We start from the raw sequence: 19,723 nt of genomic DNA on the forward strand, positions 1-19,723 counted from the left end.
AGCAGCTGAACAAAGCTTTAAGCTTTACTGATTACTTCTTCTTGCAAAGGGGGACTGATAACCGTAATGACAACGACAGACAAAAATAGCTGGCCTAAGGAAGTAAAGGTTGTAAATAGATACCACTTTGTGTGAAATAAAGTTCTTAAATGTTATGGTTTTTATACTCAACATTTGCCCCTGGCATTATTGCTTTGAATAGCAACAATAATGGTAGCAGTGAACCTGAAGGTATGAAAATCTGGAATTTTTTTTTTTCTCTTAAAAACACTGAAAAACTGGGAACATAGAAAGTTTCAGTTTAAAAAAATATGACTACCAAAAAGCCTGGAAGTGGTCAGCGAAGTGATGTGTTACATCTCCAGTGCATGGCACAAGGCACTTCAGGGTACTCAGATTTGCTGGATTAATTCCTTATGGTGGAAGATGCTAACACAAGGCCTTAAGGCCCTTTTTTAGTTGTCAGCATCAAAAAGAAATGTGTATATTCTGTCCAGCCTCACTGCACTGGCATGTACCTCACCATATGGAAGCATCAAGGAGAACAGCATTTCAAGCTGTGAGTCTAATGCCTAGCACATATCAAATGCAATCTCAGTGTTGACTGAGGTAATGTCTTTTTGGCAAGAGAGCAGCTTTGCAATGTAATATTTTTAGAGCCTGAAGCTGAGTAGCACACAGACTGCGAGGATTCTCAGAATTGGGCCTTTATATACCAATTCAGTAATATTAGTTCCTGTGCATCGTTCAATCTAGCTTAATTAGCACAGCAATTTGCTCGCTCATTTTAAAGACACACAAATCCATTTTAGATCAAAATAGATGGAAATAGCACACATATTGTTATGGGAGTCCCAGAAGGCTAATCCATTTGATAAATCTACATCAGCTCCCACAATTTTATGAAGAATTGTGCCAAGAGACATTAAAAATACACAAGGAAGACTGGCAAGTCTGAAGGAAGAGATCTCGTGGTAATAACAGAATTGTTGATAAACCCTATTAGAAACACCATTAGAAGCATCAGTCTGATATTGATCGATATTTGGGATCCAGCTGCAGTACTTCTCCAGCAATATTTTCTCCACTGGTTTGCGAAGGAAGAATTGAAGAGAAATGAACCCCTAAGTTTTCCACCCCATGCCCTCTGCCATACCCTCCACTGGTCTTCAGAAGCAGCTGTGCCACAGACCGTGCAGGTCAGGGCCACTGCATGGTCACAGCTTTCGGAACTCCCTTCAGTCTCTTACCTCGCCTGTCTGCAAGTTCTCTCTGTGATAGCTCTTTTTTTAGAATTAGTAATTGTGACAGGGGGCAAAATGTTATCCAGGAAAGACACTGTTTCTAAAATTCTCAGCATTACGTTTCTTGCCCCATCATTTTATTCTTTTTCATCCAAGTGCCTTGTAAGCATGCCGTTTGAGTCATTCTAGCCAGGCCTCCTCTTACAGTCTTTTATCAGTAAGAAATACTCTTAGGCAGAAGCATTGTTTATTCTGCTCACTGTTCAGAAATCAGCATAACAGTTTCACTCAGCAGATGCCCATAAAAATCCATATCTGCTTAACATATGCTGTCTTGCATAGTCACTAATTTGATTTAATTTCCCTCCATAACCTGTTTTTTTTCAGTATGCCTTTTTCCACTACTCCTCTCGACACTCCTATGAGTGACTGCTATCCTACTAACTTCATCCTTTTGCTTGTACAGCAGGAGATGGCATGAAAGGCTGGTTTGCCAAGCAAGGACAATAATTTTTGCATAATCACTGCATTTTTTTATATTATCTAAATCGTTTTGACATGGGGATAGATGTTTGCTTGGAAAACCTAGTGGTAATCTAGTTTCACTGATAAACTAGCGACCATAAAAAACCTTCCAACTTCCAAATGTCTAGTTTGGTTTCAGAGCATCCAAAACTGTTGCTTTTCTTAGAATCAAACCTTGTGAGTTTTCAGTTGACTGTTTCTAAAGGAGATGATGCTTATGAGATCGTGATCTCTGTCTATCTGCCGTTCCCTTACTCAACTCAATAACTTCTAAGCTCCATGGCCAGTTTCAAACCTGAGGGGCACAGGACTCAAAGAAATAAAGTTCCTACAAGTTTCATGAAAATTGAAGCCTGAGCAGACAGGCCGAAATAAGAACTGTCACTTCCATCTCAATCCCTTACTAATGCTGAAAGTCAATGGGCTGCTGAAGGGACAGCACACATTTACTGAAGAGTTAATCAGCCTGCTGCTAATAGAGTGATTTGTTTTCACTGCCCTTAACGACAGATGAAGGATTAAGCCTTCAATAAGAACATGCTTAAGTTAAAAGTGAAAGTGCTTTCAGGACAGTATGGCAACCAAAGCAGGCATCAGTGATGAAGACCTCAGTCAAGTCTTCCATGAACTGTTTTATGAACATGTGTGCTTTCCTAAGGAAACTGTTTTATTTCTTCCCTCGTAGTCATGCCTCATGGATCATAGCTTGCATCATGACCTTGTCATTCAACCTAAGTCTTGCTGTCTGCTAAATCTGAGGGTCAAATTAAGCCAGAGCTTGGTTACACTTAAGCTGGAGAAGGGACTCAGGTAACCATCAGATAATTTAGCCTAAGAACCCATTCAAACGCTAGTATATGAACAAGGTTTATTCAGTGAGTAGCAGCACACAACAAGAAAGCAAGTCATGGACTTTTTTTAGAAAAACAAAACCAAGACATCATGAAGAAAGCACAGATCTCCTGTGGCTTTTTGGTTATGTCAAATGGTCATTGTTTCTCCAGGAAACACATGACCTCTTCCTATCCATGCCACTCAGCTCAGACTTGCAGTTATGTGTATTCAATTTTTGCAGAGTGGGAAAATCAATGAATCCTGCACTCACAGACCAGCTGCCTATTCTCTCTCTCATATCCTCCCACAGATGTTCTCTGTTTCCTCCAGATCTAGAGTTTCATATTGCCTTGCGTTATCTCCCAAGAGATGCTTATTTTCATTGTATCCCAATGGCTGAGAGATCCCTATGCACTTCCTTTTTCTCGCTCACTTTCTCTTTTCATTTCCTTCTTCTCTTCTTGTGTCAGGAAGAGGAAAACTACTACTGATCCCCAAAGATTTTTGTCTGTAGTAAACTCCATGCTATGGCTGGTTACACTTCCCTCAGCTATTCCACAAAGCCATAGGGGCAAACACTTGTCCTGGGACTTAATATGGAACTGTTACAGTAGAAAAGGAAGACTTTCTCCCTCCTATCCCAAGATGCTGATAAGAGGTACAACACCATTAAGAGAGACTGTGAGGCTCTTTTCTGCCCTGGCCAGAAAATCCTTCTTTTGACTGGAGACAAGAGTAGCCTCTTCTAGTGCCATGAAGAAGAAATAACAAGAGAAAGGCTCAGCGGGTGGCAACTGCTTCTGGACAAAAAACAAGTGAATCATTATGCCCAAGAGACAGTAAAGTTATAGTCTTCCCAAAGACTACAAGCAGGAGAACCCCGGGGACTAGAGGAAAATATTTCTTCGAAAACTTGGATTTATTAACTTGAACCTCCATGCAAACTTTGAGACAGGGGAGCTGTTCATTGCCAGCCCTTCAGAAAACAAAATACAGGTTTCGATTTTGCAAGCAGAACTCTGACTCAAACTCTACATTTTTTGTATTCCCATTTATATTTGACACCCAAAAAACTAGATAAATTAGAGATACGGGAATTTGCCAACTGAATCACTGAATCCATCCTCTGGCAGCTCACAGATCTACAGTGTTAGGATGGCTTATAGCACAGCGGGTCCAAGTCAGAAAAGTCAAAAACCCTGTCCTTACCCTCACAGCCTGATGATTTTCTTTACAACATTTCATCTTCCTCAACTCAGTCCTAGCCTGAGGAAATGAAAAGTCCAAAATTGCAAAATGAGTCTGAAACATTAATGCTTGTTTTACCGTCCAAGAATAAATACAATGAAGAAAAATAAACAGATATTTGTGGGTTGAAACCCCCATCCAAAGCCCAGTGAAATCCTTGGGAATCCTTCCAGTGACCTCCATAGGCTTTCAATCGGTTCTTATGTTATGAGTGATGTTTTAAAATTAATTCTAAATTAAGAGCCAAACATCACTGGTATTTAATTTGTTGCCAGAAGCCACACAATAGACCTTTGAAACAAAACTCTTAAAATGCACAGAAATTCAGATGAAATGAGTCACCAACGCTGAAAAAATAAGGCACAATCACCCCTCCTTCTGCTCTTCAGCCCCCTTTAAGACACTATTTTCTCTGTGTTTGGTAACATATCAAAATATTTCAATTTTAATTGTAGGTTATGGTTGGCAGATGACAGAATTCTGATAACTGCTAACTGGTCAGACAGTGCTTTCTCTGTCTGGGGACACTTCCATCAAAATCTGAGTATTTATTTGGAACAAGTCTGTAACCCCTTTCTCTAACAAACCTGAGACTGTCTGGAAGCTCAGTCTTACTAAGAAGGGTATCAGCAGCAGATAGAATAGGAAGGTGGGGAGAAATAATCCCTGCTATTTATTTTGAATAAAAATAATGTATGATGTATCAGGTGCCAGCAGTCTGCACGGTGAGAACAAAAAGAGCCCCTGCCCTAAAGGTGCAGTAAGAATCTGCAAGACAGACTCAAACATGTTGGTCTCTGAGCAGTGGCCCTCAGAAAGTCATGTTTCCTTTAGGTTTGGTTCTCATGCTTGAACTTCCTAACATCTGTTGTAGGGGCAGAAGCATCACACTATGTTTTAACTCACTTCAGGGGAGCTTCTGGAGCAGCATCCTTTTCTGGGGATGCTCATGAAATGTGCAGGAACTTAATACGACCAAAGATTTTACTTCTCTAACAAGGATGATTAAATCTGATCAGTGGATCTAACAGAAAATCTTAGGCAAAATCCACATCTAAAATGGGATTTCATAAGCTACAGTTCATCAGGAAAGCAGCGAGAACTGCAGCAATAAGTCTGAAACTAAACTTTGAATCTCAGCACCATGATCTAAACTAAAAATCTCACTTCTGACACACACCTCTTTGTTCCACAGAAAAAATCCCAAATCCAAACCCACTCCAGTTTGAGAAACTTTAAACCAGACTTTGAACTCCCATATTACTGAAGTGAAACATGTTTCTAAAATGAAATGTTTTTCTTTAAACAAAGCAACCAAAATTTGCATTTGACATTTACCAGGCAGTATCAAGAAGATCCATCATTGACATCACTCCTTTGAGCACCTCTTTAAATATCCTGGTCGAAGGACAAGCTCCACTTGCCACGGTGAGTCAACAGAACTGACTCAGGAAAATTTATACAGGATTTTATCTGACCAACACAAAACCAACAAAAAAACCTCTGCATCATTGTGGTTGGTCATGATTGATCCTGCCACCTTATTACAAACAAAGCATTTGCTCCAAGAATTGGTTTGCCTTCCTTTTGCCTGGGGGAATCTGGGAGGGGTGAATGCCACAGAACTTAATGGAAACTTTTAATGCAGAAAGGCCACAAGATCAGATTATATTTCTTGGGTGAACTGGTTTGTTTTTTCATAAGATCCATTTGTTTTCTATTGTTGGGTCAGAAGATCAAGTCTATGGATTTAAAGCAATGCCTAATTCTGTCTGAACTGCTCTGGAAAAAGAAAGAAAAGTTGACACCAGCGGACAAAGATTAAAAGCTTCTACCTAAGCAGCGGCTGCTTTTTCTGTTCACATCCAGAAAGTCATTCTTCAGCCCAGTTATGCAATCACACAGTTACTTCATTTTTGATCTTTGGTTACAGCCACATTTCTTGAAAGCTGCCCAGAAAACCTGGCTGGGAGTCAGGTAAAGAGAGCGAGATTGATGAAGTGAGCAAAGGAGGCCAGTTCAAGCTGAGAGCCTAAGCTCAAAGTAGCACGGAGAAAATAAAAAGAGGAGGAAGAGAGTAGTACAGAAAAACATGAAAGGGTGTTCCTCAGTGTTGCCAGAAAGAAGGATTTTTTTCCAGAAGGATAACAGGACAGGTCACTTTTGCCACCAAGGAGGGCAGGGGGATGAGATGAGGGAGCAGTGGCTCCTGTTGTTGGGAAGGTACATGCTCCTGAGCAAATGCCACCAGCCCCAGCAAAACCAACCCTCCCTCAGCAGTAGCTGTATCAGACAACTGGGCTTTCTATTGCACCAATATAAGTACAGGATATAAGTTTGCTGCTCTTCCCAGCTCCTTATTTGCCTGTTTCGGGAACCAGCCCTTGAACAGAGAGGAGCTGTGAGGAAATAACTGTCATGTGGCCTTGATTTCTTGAAAAATGTGTCCCTCTTCACTTCTGACAGTCTCCTGGGAGCACAGAGTATTTAGGATTTAGGTTCCCAGAGATAAGAGAATTGGCAAAATTCACAGCAGTCTTCTGGACTGGCACCTGATCTGAAATGTGAAAGCTGCAAGTAATCACTGGGAAAAACAATGTAAGGATAGAGCTTTGTCGAGTAGGAATGAAACTGTGGACATGAATAATTATTTTGGTGAAAAGGTATTTTAGACGTCTTTTGAAGAGCAGGCATGGGGAAAAGAAAATTCTCTAGCTGTAGGATCAAACCAACACGCATGAAGATGTAAAGAAAGAACTGTGGATTAAATCTCTCTTCTTCTAAACGCTCAGTTTGCAGTTTCAAATTTGGGCATACATGCTTGGATTCCACTTTAAAAAATTAATCACATAGAGGACTGCAAACCTTAGGTTAAACCTTCACTTTCAATAACCAATGCAATTAATAAATACGTTCTTTGTTGCCACCGAACTGCTAGAAAAGAATAGGTTATGCAGATCTTTAAGTATCATGTGTATTGACATTCCTTTACCTCAAATAACTTGTGTTATTTAAAGGAGAAACTAATTTTGCTTACTGACACCAAGTCCTCCTCACAGAATTTGATTTAGAACTCTGCTGCTGGAGTCTTGTTTCAGAACATTTTTCTACCTAGAAAATACCAGTTCACATACCAGTTCATGAAATGTTAGTGCATGGTGAAGAAATGTCTCAAAAAAAACCCCCAACACCCACCAACAAAGAAACCTTTTCATAGTTAAAAGCCAGACTGAGAAACATATGAGAACAAGAACCTGCAGCTGTATGTCCTGTAAGGGCAAGAGTAATAACAAGATCACAATGGCAACTGACCTGCAGTACCCAAATGAAGAGTTTCTACTTGCAGCCAGAGCCACCAACCTCTCTTTTATGAAAAGAGAGGAATAAGTACTGTAATAGTTTCACTGTTTCTGTTCTGTGAAGTGATCCATAAAAAATTACTACAGTTTTCTAAATGGGGAAATAAATACAAGTCAAACATTAAAAAAAAAAAAAAAATAACCCTTCCCTATCCACATACACTGTTCCTTGCTCCCCTTTTCAAAACATCAAACAAGTCTGAAGAGGGTCATCACTGCCTTGTTACAAGCAGCAGCCAGGTCTTGTGATTAGCAAATAGACTCTGGGCAGGTTAGAATTGCTAGCACGATTTAATATACACATTAAGAGAACAACAAAGATGCCACATGCAGTTGTTGCAATCTGACAGCGGGCTGGGAAGTGATTAGAGAAAGCTGTCAGAATGGAGGGGGCAGAGGGAGAAGGAGAGAGGAACAGAGTTTGGGCTGCTGAGGTAGAGATCTGATGCTGGAAGCACCCAGAGTGGAAAAAGCCATGAGCCAAGAAAGCATGCACCTGATAATCTGAGTATAAAAGCCTGAAATCTGTGAAAAAGAGGAAAAGTTTAAGCAAACAGACTTCCAGTTGCTTGTGCACTCCTAAATTCCCAGTGCCAGGTCAAATCGTGCTGAGCACACTCAAGGTCCACATCTCAGTTCCTTTTGCTATCACATGGAAACCTACAACCTGCTGCCTGGAAGCTTTACCCTCGGAAGGGCAGAGTTAGACCTGACCCCTTCTGTAAGAGTGAAAGAAGCGCAGGTGGCAGTTTAAAGCCGGGGGAACCAGCTCCCCGCTCCTCATCCCCCGGGGATAATCTGCCAGGAGCTGCCCGCACCTTGGCAGCTGCTGGGCGCTGCCCCTTTAAACGGGGAAGATTTGTTTTCCTGTAAATTCAGCAGAGCTTATGAAAAGCAAGTCACTGTTCCTGCTGAGGGAGGGCGCAAAGAAAGAAATTCAACAACTTTTAGAAGCTCAGCTTGAAGCTGCTGTTACGGAGCTTGTTGTAATTCTTCAACAGGTATTAGACTGCGGATGGCACTGCAGGGTGTCCTGTTACCTCTGACAGTTCCTGGCCCACTGCACCTACTTCTGAAGTACCTAAAAACTTCTCCGTGTGCTCTGGATACCTTTTTTTAAAAGGCTGGCATAACATTTTGGACTTTTCTGTCATTCTGGATTACATCTCCATGTTAAAAGTAAAAAGAAAATGGGAGAATAATTTGTTCAGGCTTGGAAACTTCCCAGTCTGGCAAGAATTTTGGAATCCAATTTTCTTTTCTACATCTTATTTACTGAATTGTCTGCATGACATTTTTAATGCTGATCTCTGGGGTGAGACAGAGATTTTACTTTGGTCATTCAACCTATTCAGAAAGTTCAGTACACAATGAAATACTGAATACAGCTGCACTTCTGAAATGTATCTTGGATAACCTTATCTAAATAACTTCATTTGAAATGTGAATAGACTTTTGTGAGAGGAACTTTGCTAGATAAACTGGAGGGATATTTTTTAATTCAGTGGCTATTTGAAAGGGAAAATTCGAACATTTACTTTATTTTCTTGTGGAGAACTACTACATGATTCCAAAACTAACAACTACGAGCCAGCAGTCAAGCCAAAAAACCACCAAAGAATGAGATAACAAGCATTTAAAAGCCTTTATGTGTGAAAAGAATCTAATAGGAGAAAGGTAGTTTATCCAAGTAGATCATTCTGGTCTTTATATTTGGTGGTTGCTTACTTAGAAATGTTCAGGCTTACAGAGCTGGACACAATAATAAAATCATAAACTGTATTTTCCTATTGCTGAGAAAATAGTTTCTGCAGAACCATCACTGGCATTTTGAACTGTATTAACATGAACGATATTAATATGCGTAACAACACATCTGGACTATTAATTATATACTAACATCGTTCTGGTGCACCCAACTGACTTTTGGAAAGTTCTCCTCTCTTCATTAAGGGTAAGGTTTGCTTTTTGCCCTAGAGGCAGTTCCTGAAGCTTGCAACTGCCGGGAATATGCTGTGCTTATTGTGAAATACATAAAGGAAAGAAACCGCTCTTCTAAATAATTTTCTAACAGCAGTGAGATGTCCTGGAGCACAAGGAAAGTTACAGGAGTGCAGTTTTCTCAATCAGAAGAGAAAGATTGCCTCTCTGTTCTGCTGGAAACAAGGGCATCTTTCCAATTTCTACAGTCGTAACATTTTGCAACGAGACAGCACCCCCGCAGAGATCACATACGTGATTTCTGAATGACAGCTAGCCCCCCTGCTCGCTTCGAAGCGGCTCTCACCATCCCAGCGCTCCCAGGCGAAGCGCTCTCCCAGCGGAGAGAGGCGCGGCGTTTGTTTGCTACCGGGGTTAGGGACGGCTCGCTCAGGGCCCGACTCCAAGTCTCCAGGAGAAAGTGGGAATATTTCCAGGGACTTCCACGCACTTCGCGTCAGGCCCGGGCCGGTTCACGCGTGGCTTTCCCACCGCGCAGCTCAGGAGAAACCGACACTCCGAGTCCTCACGTCCCTTCGCACCTGACCCCTCTGGAAGCCCTTCACCCCTCTCTTCCTTCCTCCCTCCTTCACACGGTGCCGCGGCTCCGGCACATCTGAATCATCCGCCCTTGCTCCCCTGGGTCCAGGCCCGTGTCCGGGCCCCGGGACACGCCGTGCCTGCAGCTCGCCCGTCCGATACGCAGCTTCCCGAGCTGTTTCGGGCGGGGTCCGCCAGCCGGCCCGGGAGCGCAGGACGCAGGTGGCCCCGGCACCTCATACCCGCGCCTGGCCGGGGGTGCCAGCGTGCGGCGGCCGCTCCCCGCTCCCCGCTCCGGCGGCGTCACGGAGGGCGGGCAGGCGGCAGCGCCGCCAGACCCCTGGCGCAGGTGCCCTACTCCTGCCCCGGCGGCCGCCGCCGGGCCCCGCAGCCGCCGCGGCAGAGCCCCGAGCCCTGACGCCGCGCCCCTCAGCCCCCCGCCCCGGGCACCACGTCCCGGCCCTCCCGCCGCCGCCGGCCCGTCCCGTACCTGAGAAATCGGCGAGCGCCGCCACCTCCGCGCTGCACACGAGGATCAGGCAGGAGACGAGGCGGAGGAGCCGCCCGGGCTCTACCTGTCTCCGGCGTGGGTGCTGCCCCGCATCCCCGTCCCTCATGGTGCGGGAGAGGGCAGCTCCGGGGCGGGGGGGCAAACCCGCCGCCTCACATGATGGAGCCGGCCCCGGCTGGCGGCGCGGCCACCCCCGGCCCGCCGGGCACCCTCCGCCGCGGGGCAGCGCCGGCTGCCCCGGGACAGCGCTGGCGGCGGGGCGCTGGAGGAGGAGGAGGAGGAGGAGGGCGGAGCAGCCCTGCCCGAGGCCGAGGCCGCAGCGCAGCCACCCCCCGCCGCGGCGGGAGGGGGTCCCGGTCGGCGTGGGGTCCCGGGAGACGCGTCGCCGCCGCTGCGGGGGAGCCCGCGGGGGCGGTGGGGCAGGGGAGCGACTCCTCGGCGGCGCCGTGCCTGGCACTGCCCTCACCGCGCATCGTGCGGGCCGGGCTGACTCAGACCCGCTGCACCTCGCCCGCCCTCCCCCGGCTCTCTCCACCCCTCTCCGGGCAGTTCGAGGTCCCGGTACCTCCCTCTTGGCTAAGGGGCGTCGTTTCGCCTTTACAGCCCGTGCGGAGGGCTTTGTGTTTATTTTTTCCCCCCTCATTCCTGCTTGGCAATGGTTAGAGTGCTGTCACGGACTCAAGACACACACCCTGACTCGTGTGACAACATTTTCCCTGCTTGTATTATTCCCGAGACAGATCCAAGATGCTCCACATCACTCCCTGTCCCCTGCAGCACAATTTCCCCGCTTCCCCTCCTTCAGACCTTCTTCTTCAGACCCTGCCAAGTCTACCGCTCCAGCCCAGCCTCCTGTCTTCAGACGCTATCTCACAGGTCTCTGGGGAAAGCCCAGCTGACAGCTACGCACGGCAGGATCCCTGCACGGGGGATTTCAGCGGGCAAACAGCTGTGTTAAGAAATGGCCCTAACTCTCCCATGTTGCAAAAGAAACTTTCCGTTTCTCTGTTTCATCATGTTGTTGCCTGACGACACCTTATCGCAGCCCTTTTAAGACTCCTGTAGTTCAGCATAGCTGAGTTTGAAGTGTGTAGGCTTGCTGAAAGCTTTCATTGCAAAGTGAGAAAACATCTTGACGTTACTTTGAGAGAGTTCAGGTTGTTCCCCGAAATCTTTTGGAAGGCTGAAAAGTAAACCAGTGGGAAGTTCAAACAAATTGTCATTACAACCTGCCAAGCCACCATCAAATATAATTTGAATCTCCTTTTAAGGTATAGCGGACTAAAGGGAATAAATCAGGACACTCATTTCCTAGTTCCTGTAAGAGCTGCCCTTGGGAAAGAGAGCGTAGAAGCAACACTGGAAACAGGGCATAAAAGCATCTTCTGCCTTGGGGATGTGCTTGAGTATAAAGTGGGTAGGCAAGAACATCCAGCTGTTTACATCCTGGCATGCATGTTCACACTGATCTTTCTCCTGAAAAAAACATGAATAGGTGAGAGATGACAGAACCAAAGTAATTCCGTTAAATCCGTTCCTCTCCTCCTGCTCTAACTGAAGTTGGATCATGTCCAGGTTTGAATTTCCAAACTTTGGCACCTCTTTCTGGAGGTTACACTGAACTTTGACCAGCTTGAACTTCATGTTTGAATCTGAATCCACTTTCTTTCCTCCCCTCTCTCTTTTCACACACAGAACAACAACTGGGTAACACACATATTATAGTCATGTTTCCTTAGCCCTGGGCAGATAAGAGCGAACCAGGTTTAACATGAACCTGCCTGAGGTCAGGGACATTGCATCACGTTTTACTGAATTCATATAAATGGGATCAAAGATGCCGAAAAAATGGAATAGCTCTGAAGCATCTGCAACTGCAAACAAGCATGCCAGGTGTGTAAAGCTTTTCCTTCTGGCTGCTTCAGATAAGGACAGTGTTTGCCTCTGAACTGAACCAGTTGCCCCGTGCCTTCCAACTGTGGTACTGGAAGGAGACTTGTGGGAGTCTCCTGCCTACTCCTCTCAAATTTTCCCTTGATATTGCCATACCTGGTCATTTAATCTGACACTTCCTGCCCTTGCTCTGACAGGTCAGTTCCATCAAAGGTAGAAATTAATGCCAGAGGAATGTTATAAGTGGCATAGATTTTTACCCATCCATAAAAGAAGCATTTAAGGACCACACTTGGATCTTCTAGAAAGGTGTTTAGATGACTACAGTGAACCTACTTGTCTATCATAGCTCCATACCTGCCATATCTACCATAACTACATATCTACAATAACTTGAAGTGAGTGCAGTCAGATGATCTGTGGCTTCAGGATGCCAGAGCCTCAGTCCCTGTACAGTTCCTGGAGACAGTTCTCATATTCAGGCCACCTGTTATAGCTCTAACAGGAAGTGTTTCACCTCCTTCTCTGTGAATTGCTCCTTAATCCCTGGAACATGGATGTCAATAATGGCAACTCAGTCTGTTGTGTGTGACTTCGAGTAGACAATGGATCTGTGACAAGTGCACAAACAATGCAGAAGAACATATAAAATGTCAAAAATCACTGAGAAATATCCTGTACTCATGCTTTAAAGTCTTTGAATCGGAAGATCCTGCGCGGCTGTTTGCCTGATGAAAACTTGTGAATCTTCTCTTTCCAGTGAGACAACATGGCTTTTTCTAGACCCCTGGTGCTGTAAGAAAAAGACCATCCCAGTGGTGCAGGAATGAGCCTGGTATGTTTTTGGCACTGTGCAGGTATAACCCAAATGCAAAGGCAGTCTTCAAGTGGAATAACTAAACTTGGAGAGGTTCAAAATGATGTAGGTAACCTCCAGGGAGGTGAAGCAGTGAGGGTTGAATAACAACACAAGAGGCAGCTGGGTGCTCCTATGTATAGATATCTGCCTTTTAGGGAAGCCTCCCTATGGAGGAGTGCAACTTCTGGACATTGCAGCCAACAGGAATTGAAAACATGTTTTCAGTAAAATGGCACTGCCAGGTTGTTTGGTTTTGTTTTTTTTTTTTTTTTCCCTGGATGGGGCCTACTTTGCTATTCAACATTAACCTAAAATCTGTAGTTTTTGGTAATCCCTGCCATTCTCAGCACTGTAAACCACAAAGGTAGGAAGAGAGAAAGTATTATTTATCCTGATGCACAGAATGTGTTTCTTTGCCATAGCCTGGAAAGCAGCTTCTACAAGCTGGCAATGTTCAGTTGTTGGAAGACAATTTAACTAATCCGGACACGTTCAGCATGTAAAATTCCAGAATCTCTCAGCTTTGGCCTTTCCTTATAAGTAACAGGAGTGAGATTCATTTTTTCCCCAAAGAAAAAACGAAAGCCTGTAAGTTCGAATGCAGGCTAGATAGCATGTCTGCTTCAAACAGTTTCTTTTCAACTTGGGGACAAAAGAAATCATTTCACAGTGTCAAAAATGCAGGAACTGTGTTGTGGCATGGAAGCTTTTCAGGAGCAAAGCCAAAATCTGAGCTCTTCATTTCTTTTTTCTCCATATTATTCATTTTTCTCTGAACTTTAGCCAAACTGCCAATTTGAAACTCATATCATGGCTTAGCGTATGGAAATTCTAACAAAATTGGTGCTGTCAGTTAGGAAATGAACAAACAATGTAAAATAATAGAAGACAGTTGAGTTAGATGGCTTAAAATTTTCTATTAGTAAAAAAAAAATCACAAGATCTATGGCACCCTAACAAAAATTATCAGAAATATACAATCTCAGAAATACTTTTTCACATACATATATATACACATCTACCCACTATACCTCCTACTGCTTTTTCTTCCTCTTTTCTCTCCCATAAATTTATACGTCATTTTCATTTTTTTCTCCCAGAATAAAGTTTCCAAGAAGTTCACTAATGTTCTCTTTGGCTTTCGAGGGTAAAAAAAAATCTAAGTAGAAAACCCCAGGCTTTTCCCACATTTTAAAATGCTTTATATTCCTGCATTGTGACACAGATGAAATCTACATGACAGTTCAAACAAGCACGCTGCTATCCTCCCTCTGTTTCTATGGAAATGAGTGTCAGACCTGTTAAAACAAAGCACATGCTTTACAGTAATCACTATATGGTGGTTATTTAAAATAACATAGCACATTTTTCCTGATTCAACCTCTATTTCTATGGATACAAGAATGAAAATAGTGGTAGAGAAGCCTCTTTTGTCTTTTTTCAATTCTAAACGTGATTTGGATGCTGTAAGTTCTCACGGAGTGCTACAGATTTTAAGTTCTAACAAGATCTTCAAGTGTGCAAGAATTTGAACTTGAGAGGACCAATTCTGCAAGCAGTAGTTAGGAAACAGTCTCAGACATCTCAGCAGAAGTTTGAATGAATACAGAGCACAATACTTCACCCAGCAGGTTTAGAAGGAGGGGAAATATTTCCTATTTTCTGCCATTTTTTGACTCACTTCAGAGAAAGCAAAATTAGCTTACAAGTTTTGAGTTTTGTGGTCATAAGCTGCTTCCTGCATAGTCAGCTCTTGGCTGAACTAATCATAATGCCATAGAGACCCTGACCACTTCACAAAAAAGAAGTAAGATGTAACACATGAAGTTTGTGAAACCAATCTCCTTGTGTTTCATTCCATCTGAATGAAATCTCATTCCAGCATCCTCTCCACACACAGCAGAAAGGTCACCGCTCCTCACCCTCCTGAATGCTGCCAGTCTTACTGGCACCTCTCCTGTACACAGATTATTTCTTCTAGCAGTACACCTGGGCACTTGTATAGACACGAAGTAAGAGCCTGTGGTGGATGCACACAGTGGATTTAAGAAATCTAAACATTGTTCTGCAGCAAGAAGAACCCTAAATTACTCCCTTTGCGACAGAGGCATGCCCCATTTTACAGAGCTTAGTGCTGAAAACAAGAAGAAAAAAAGACCTAAGGTGGAGGAAGAACAAATGCACCAAGAAAAAAGGTCCTGGCTTTGTTATTCTTGCCCTCTTAAAACATGTAAGTCATCCATAGTCACTTCTGTCATGAATCTTCCAAGACAGACTAGAAAAGACTGTGTGTCTTACCTCTCAGTTTAGGAAGGACATTAGGACAGAGCTTCTGGGTGGACCACAGTCTTGGAAATCAGCCTGTTTACTTGTGAAAGTGACTTACTATGGGTTTATGAGCCTGCCTTTTGGCTGGTTGTCACTGTTTCTCCTTACGTAGGTATTTAGGATAAGATTTTCCAAAATGTCTAATGATTTTGTGTATTCGAAATTCAAGACAGCAGCTTTTAAAGCCACAGAATCAATGTCAAAGCACTGCGAAAGTGGTGGGTTTTCCAAAAGCCTTGGAAAATCAGTCCTCAAGGTCTCTCAGGTTAGGCATGCAAACCCAGTAGTTCCAGAAAAAAGAGTAGCCTGTATCAATATCTGATCAATGAAAGTGAACAGTTTTGAGATCCAGCCTCACACTAATTTAACCTGAGCACCCCAAAATTAGGAGCAAATAACAACATTTGAAACTAATACTGCATTATTTCTAAATGCTTGCTTTTCCTCTCCGGGCCATAAGGGTTCCATGGTAAATTCTGAAGAGGTGTTTAATGACTATGTTAAACTAACTCAAGCTTGATGATTATTGAAGATTATTCTGTAATAGAAGGTAGGAAGGATTTCAGTATGCATGGAAGATACTATTTTTCTGCCTCTGGATGTAACTATCCCATAGTGCCAAAGGGTCTGTATGTTGAATTTAAGGGTTCATTCAGTTTATCGCAAGCAAATACCCATAGCTGCTTTCAGTTCATACCTCCTTTAGCTCTTCCCAGCCTGCTCACTGACCTTCCTGCTCTTCTGTCCTCTTCCCTTCTTTTCTAATCTTTCCACCCATCTTCAGCGTGTGGGCAAGCAGCCTGATTCCCGACTCATACCACGCTCTGGCTCAAAACCCTGGTGCTAATGCATGTTAATACTGCTGACGCCACAGGCGAGTTAGGTCCTTTGATATTGACAAGGTTCTGGTGTAATGGTAGGGAAGATAAACTGTCATTAGTCAGGTTTTTAAATGCACTCCTTGAGCTATTCAGAGAAGTGCTGCTCCAGCTGAAATAACTAAGAGGCTGGAGGAGGAGGAGTGATTTTATTTTTCATGATGGAGAACAAAAAAAGCTGTGGTTTTACGAAATTGCTGAACTACTTACATCAGAGAGGCATCAGCATTGCAGGGCAGTTTCACTGGAGTTCTTGCCTCAGCCCAGCCCACCCACTCAGTTCCTGAGTCCAATTACCATTCCTGTGCATCACCCAGACCTCTTGTTTCTAAATTTCTGGAATTCAGGCTTTGCAATGTCCATTTCTCCAAGTGTGTGAGCTGGCATTGGGCTGCCCAGAGTGAGGGTGGTGGGAGTATGGGGCACAGGACATGTGACGAGGAAGAAGTAATAGTGTTGGGCTGTGTTGGGAATATTCCCTTCTTGTGAGGCTGTGTTGAAGAAGTGGTCCTGACTCTTAGTCCGTCTCTTGGCAGCATCTGCCCTCTCTCCCTCTGTGATCCCATGTCTCAGGTGTCAAAGGCTGGAAAGTGGAAAGATCTGATGAACAGCTGTATGTCACACAGGAACTTGAAATTTTGGAAAAAGCTGAAGGAAACTTTTCTATTCTGTAAACCATGAAAGAACTCTGAGAACAAAGATGTGATTTTTGATTCAATTCAGCCCCTCTGAATGCTTTCTATAATTAATTTAAACATCAAATGAAAAATTCATTATCAGAAACTACTGCATTTCCTACATGCTGTGGCCCAAAGTTAGTGTGGAGCAGATCACAGATCATATACGGCCATCAAGTGGTACCACCACTAAGAGCAGTAGTGGTGCAGTGGTACTGTAACTGCCAGGGGCTCCGCTAAACCAAACATCAGTGGTTTTAAAGGTCAAGTCTGAGCTGGGATTCGAATCAGATGTATAGCTCAGTTTAGGTACAGGTCTGTGAGCAGCCCTACTCATAAGGATAGTCGCTCAACTGTAGTGTGAGGTTGCAGGCCAGGAGATCAGGCTGAGCTTAGCAAGGGTCACCGGGGCATGGTTAGGAATGATACAAGTTCATATCAACAGACTTAAGCTTGAGGGCTGGTGTAGCCAGTGTTGCTGAGCTGCAGCTAAAGGCCAGAGATAGGGCCTGGGTGAGGAAGACAGGAGAGTTAGTGGCTGAAACCAGAAAACAGACCTTGATGAAGGTATTGGGTAAGGACTGGCCTAATCTGCCAAAACAGATTTTGTCTTCAGGATTGCATGAGTGAGGATCCGCGAGCTAGGGATAACGGTCAAGTTTGGGAGACAAATTAGGCAGGACTGCAGGGCTGGAACTTGTTACTCTAGATATGGTTCAAGCCAGCAAAGGCTTCAGAGGTCAGATGATGGCTGATGCAGGAAAGGGTCACTTGGCTTGATTACTTTTGTTTCTGGAACTGTTTTTTGAAGGAGGGCAAGAGCTAAACTTCATGAGAAGGACTGAGAATTATTTTTCAGACTAGCAAATGCCAAAGGGGTAATGTGTATATTGGAAATGATTATGTGTTCATCATCTTTCATCATCTTTCAATTTACTGAAAACTGGGCATCTTAGAGGTTAATTCTTGACTCATTCACTGCTTACATCTGTTAAACATGTAGGCACAACAGAGCAGATGAACTTTAAGCTTGATCTCTCATTCTTCGATTGTGCCTTCATGAATGGAGCTGGCCAAAAGACAGACTTGGGGGAGAAAAACTGTCATAGATATAACAGAGAAAGAAAAGGACACAGGCTTCAAAGTACACTATGGCAAGAACAAGGAAACAATCTGGCTTGAAGTGAAATTAACAGTCCTCCTCACCATGCCTGTTAAAGCCTATGACAACTACTCAGGCAGCAAGAGGAGATAGTAATTTAATTTAAAGTTGAAATTAAAATAATTTTCAATAGCACTTTGCAGTAATATTTTTATACTAGATGTTCTATGAAATACGGTGTGATGATAGTGATCGGGCTTGTAAGTCTGGTAACTATGACTTTTACCTGGAAGATATCAGTATGGGTGCTTTAAGCTTTTTAAAAGCTGTGCTACATAAATATTTTTTCAGTTCTACTAGCTCTAGCCTTCATCTTCATCGCCTCAAAACTAAACCAACTCTCTCTTGAGAATGATATTTACTTTCCATATTATGTGCAACCCAACTTCTGGAAAACTTTAAGGTTGAAACGAAGGATTCCCATCATCCAGAACAAGCCACGAGTAATGTTTCATGGAAGAACTGAACAGAATTTTATGGGAGAATTGAGCAGTGCTTTCGCATAGAATTTGCTATGCTATGGTGAATTCCAAATGAAACTGCTATCAAAACAAGCAGAAAAATAGTTGAAATCTACTGAGTTATAATTAAGTATTTCTGAAAATATCATAAAGCAGTAGTAGAGTTTGGAGTATGATGTAACTAGCAGCATTAAGATGCTTTTTAGCCTTGTTCTTCTAAGTTACTTTAAAAAAGCCCTTGGACCTAGTATCTAGCAATTCATATTTTCTATTTCCTTTATGTCTCAGGTACTCCTTTTATTTTACTCTTTTCTGCATTCTAACTTTATCTTCATTTATTTTATTTCACCATCTATTCTCAAAACATCATAGCATGTTCCATCAACATTAAAGCATTTGTCCATCCTAAATCCTAGAACGGCTGTTAATGTTGCCCACTTCTGGATCACTTTTTTAAACAGGATTTTGTTAAAAAACCAGCTTTAAAATTTAAATGTTGGGAAAAACATTAATACCGCTTTTATTTATTACTTGTAAATAGAAATAAGAATCCATTTTTGATAGATCTCTAACTTGATTTTCATTTTCTCTTACTGACATAACAATCTCCTTTATCTTCTGCTACTGTTTCAACTGTTGGCATTTCATATCAGTTATCAGAACAAGACTTTTTCCATTCCTCCTTATCACTCTGCTTCTCCTGGAATAATTCTTGCTGAAAGCAAAACCTCTGGTTTCAGTTTAAGTCTAGAGAACAAAATATTTGGCCACCTTGAGTAATGTGTTTCACAGGCTGACAGGCAACCTGTACCCTTGTATGGTATCTCATTATTTGTTTGTAATTTTTAGTGTTTGTATAAGGTGTTTTAACTGGACAGATTTGAAAATGTAATGGAAACATAGCCTGTTAACTGGAAATCAGTTTATGACTATTGCTTTTGCAAACATCAGCCATTTTACTTTTCCCCTAGTATCTCAAGAACTTATCTCCTCTCTCTGCTACTCCATGCTTTCCCCTTTCACTCCAAAATCTGTGTCTCCTTGGTTCGGGACTGCATGGGACTGTGAAACTGTGATGCCAGTGGAGACAAAAACCTGCTTGGCTTTGGGAGCACCGATGGATGAGAGACTGTTGCAGGGTGCTGGAGATCTGCTTTTGAAGTCTTCCTACACCCGAAGCTTTCACCTCTCAGAAGTACCAGTCAGGACCACATGGATGCACTT

The 19,723-nt window shown here is 43.2% G+C and overlaps 1 protein-coding gene across 2 annotated transcripts in view; it reads right to left on the bottom strand.

Moving 5' to 3' along the window:
• The window catches only part of EVA1C (eva-1 homolog C), a 38,545-nt gene extending 28,115 nt beyond the window's left edge, over positions 1-10,430 (bottom strand). For both annotated transcript variants that reach the window (XM_065649232.1, XM_065649223.1), the window contains exon 1: positions 10,221-10,430. In XM_065649232.1, coding sequence (XP_065505304.1) covers positions 10,221-10,347 — 127 coding nt within the window. In that variant the 5' untranslated portion in view covers positions 10,348-10,430. The remainder of the gene's footprint in view (positions 1-10,220) is intronic.
• Between the last annotated feature and the right edge of the window lie 9,293 nt (positions 10,431-19,723).

The sequence above is a fragment of the Caloenas nicobarica genome, chromosome 1 (genome assembly GCF_036013445.1).
Source record: "Caloenas nicobarica isolate bCalNic1 chromosome 1, bCalNic1.hap1, whole genome shotgun sequence".
Classification (NCBI taxonomy): Eukaryota; Metazoa; Chordata; class Aves; order Columbiformes; family Columbidae; genus Caloenas; species Caloenas nicobarica.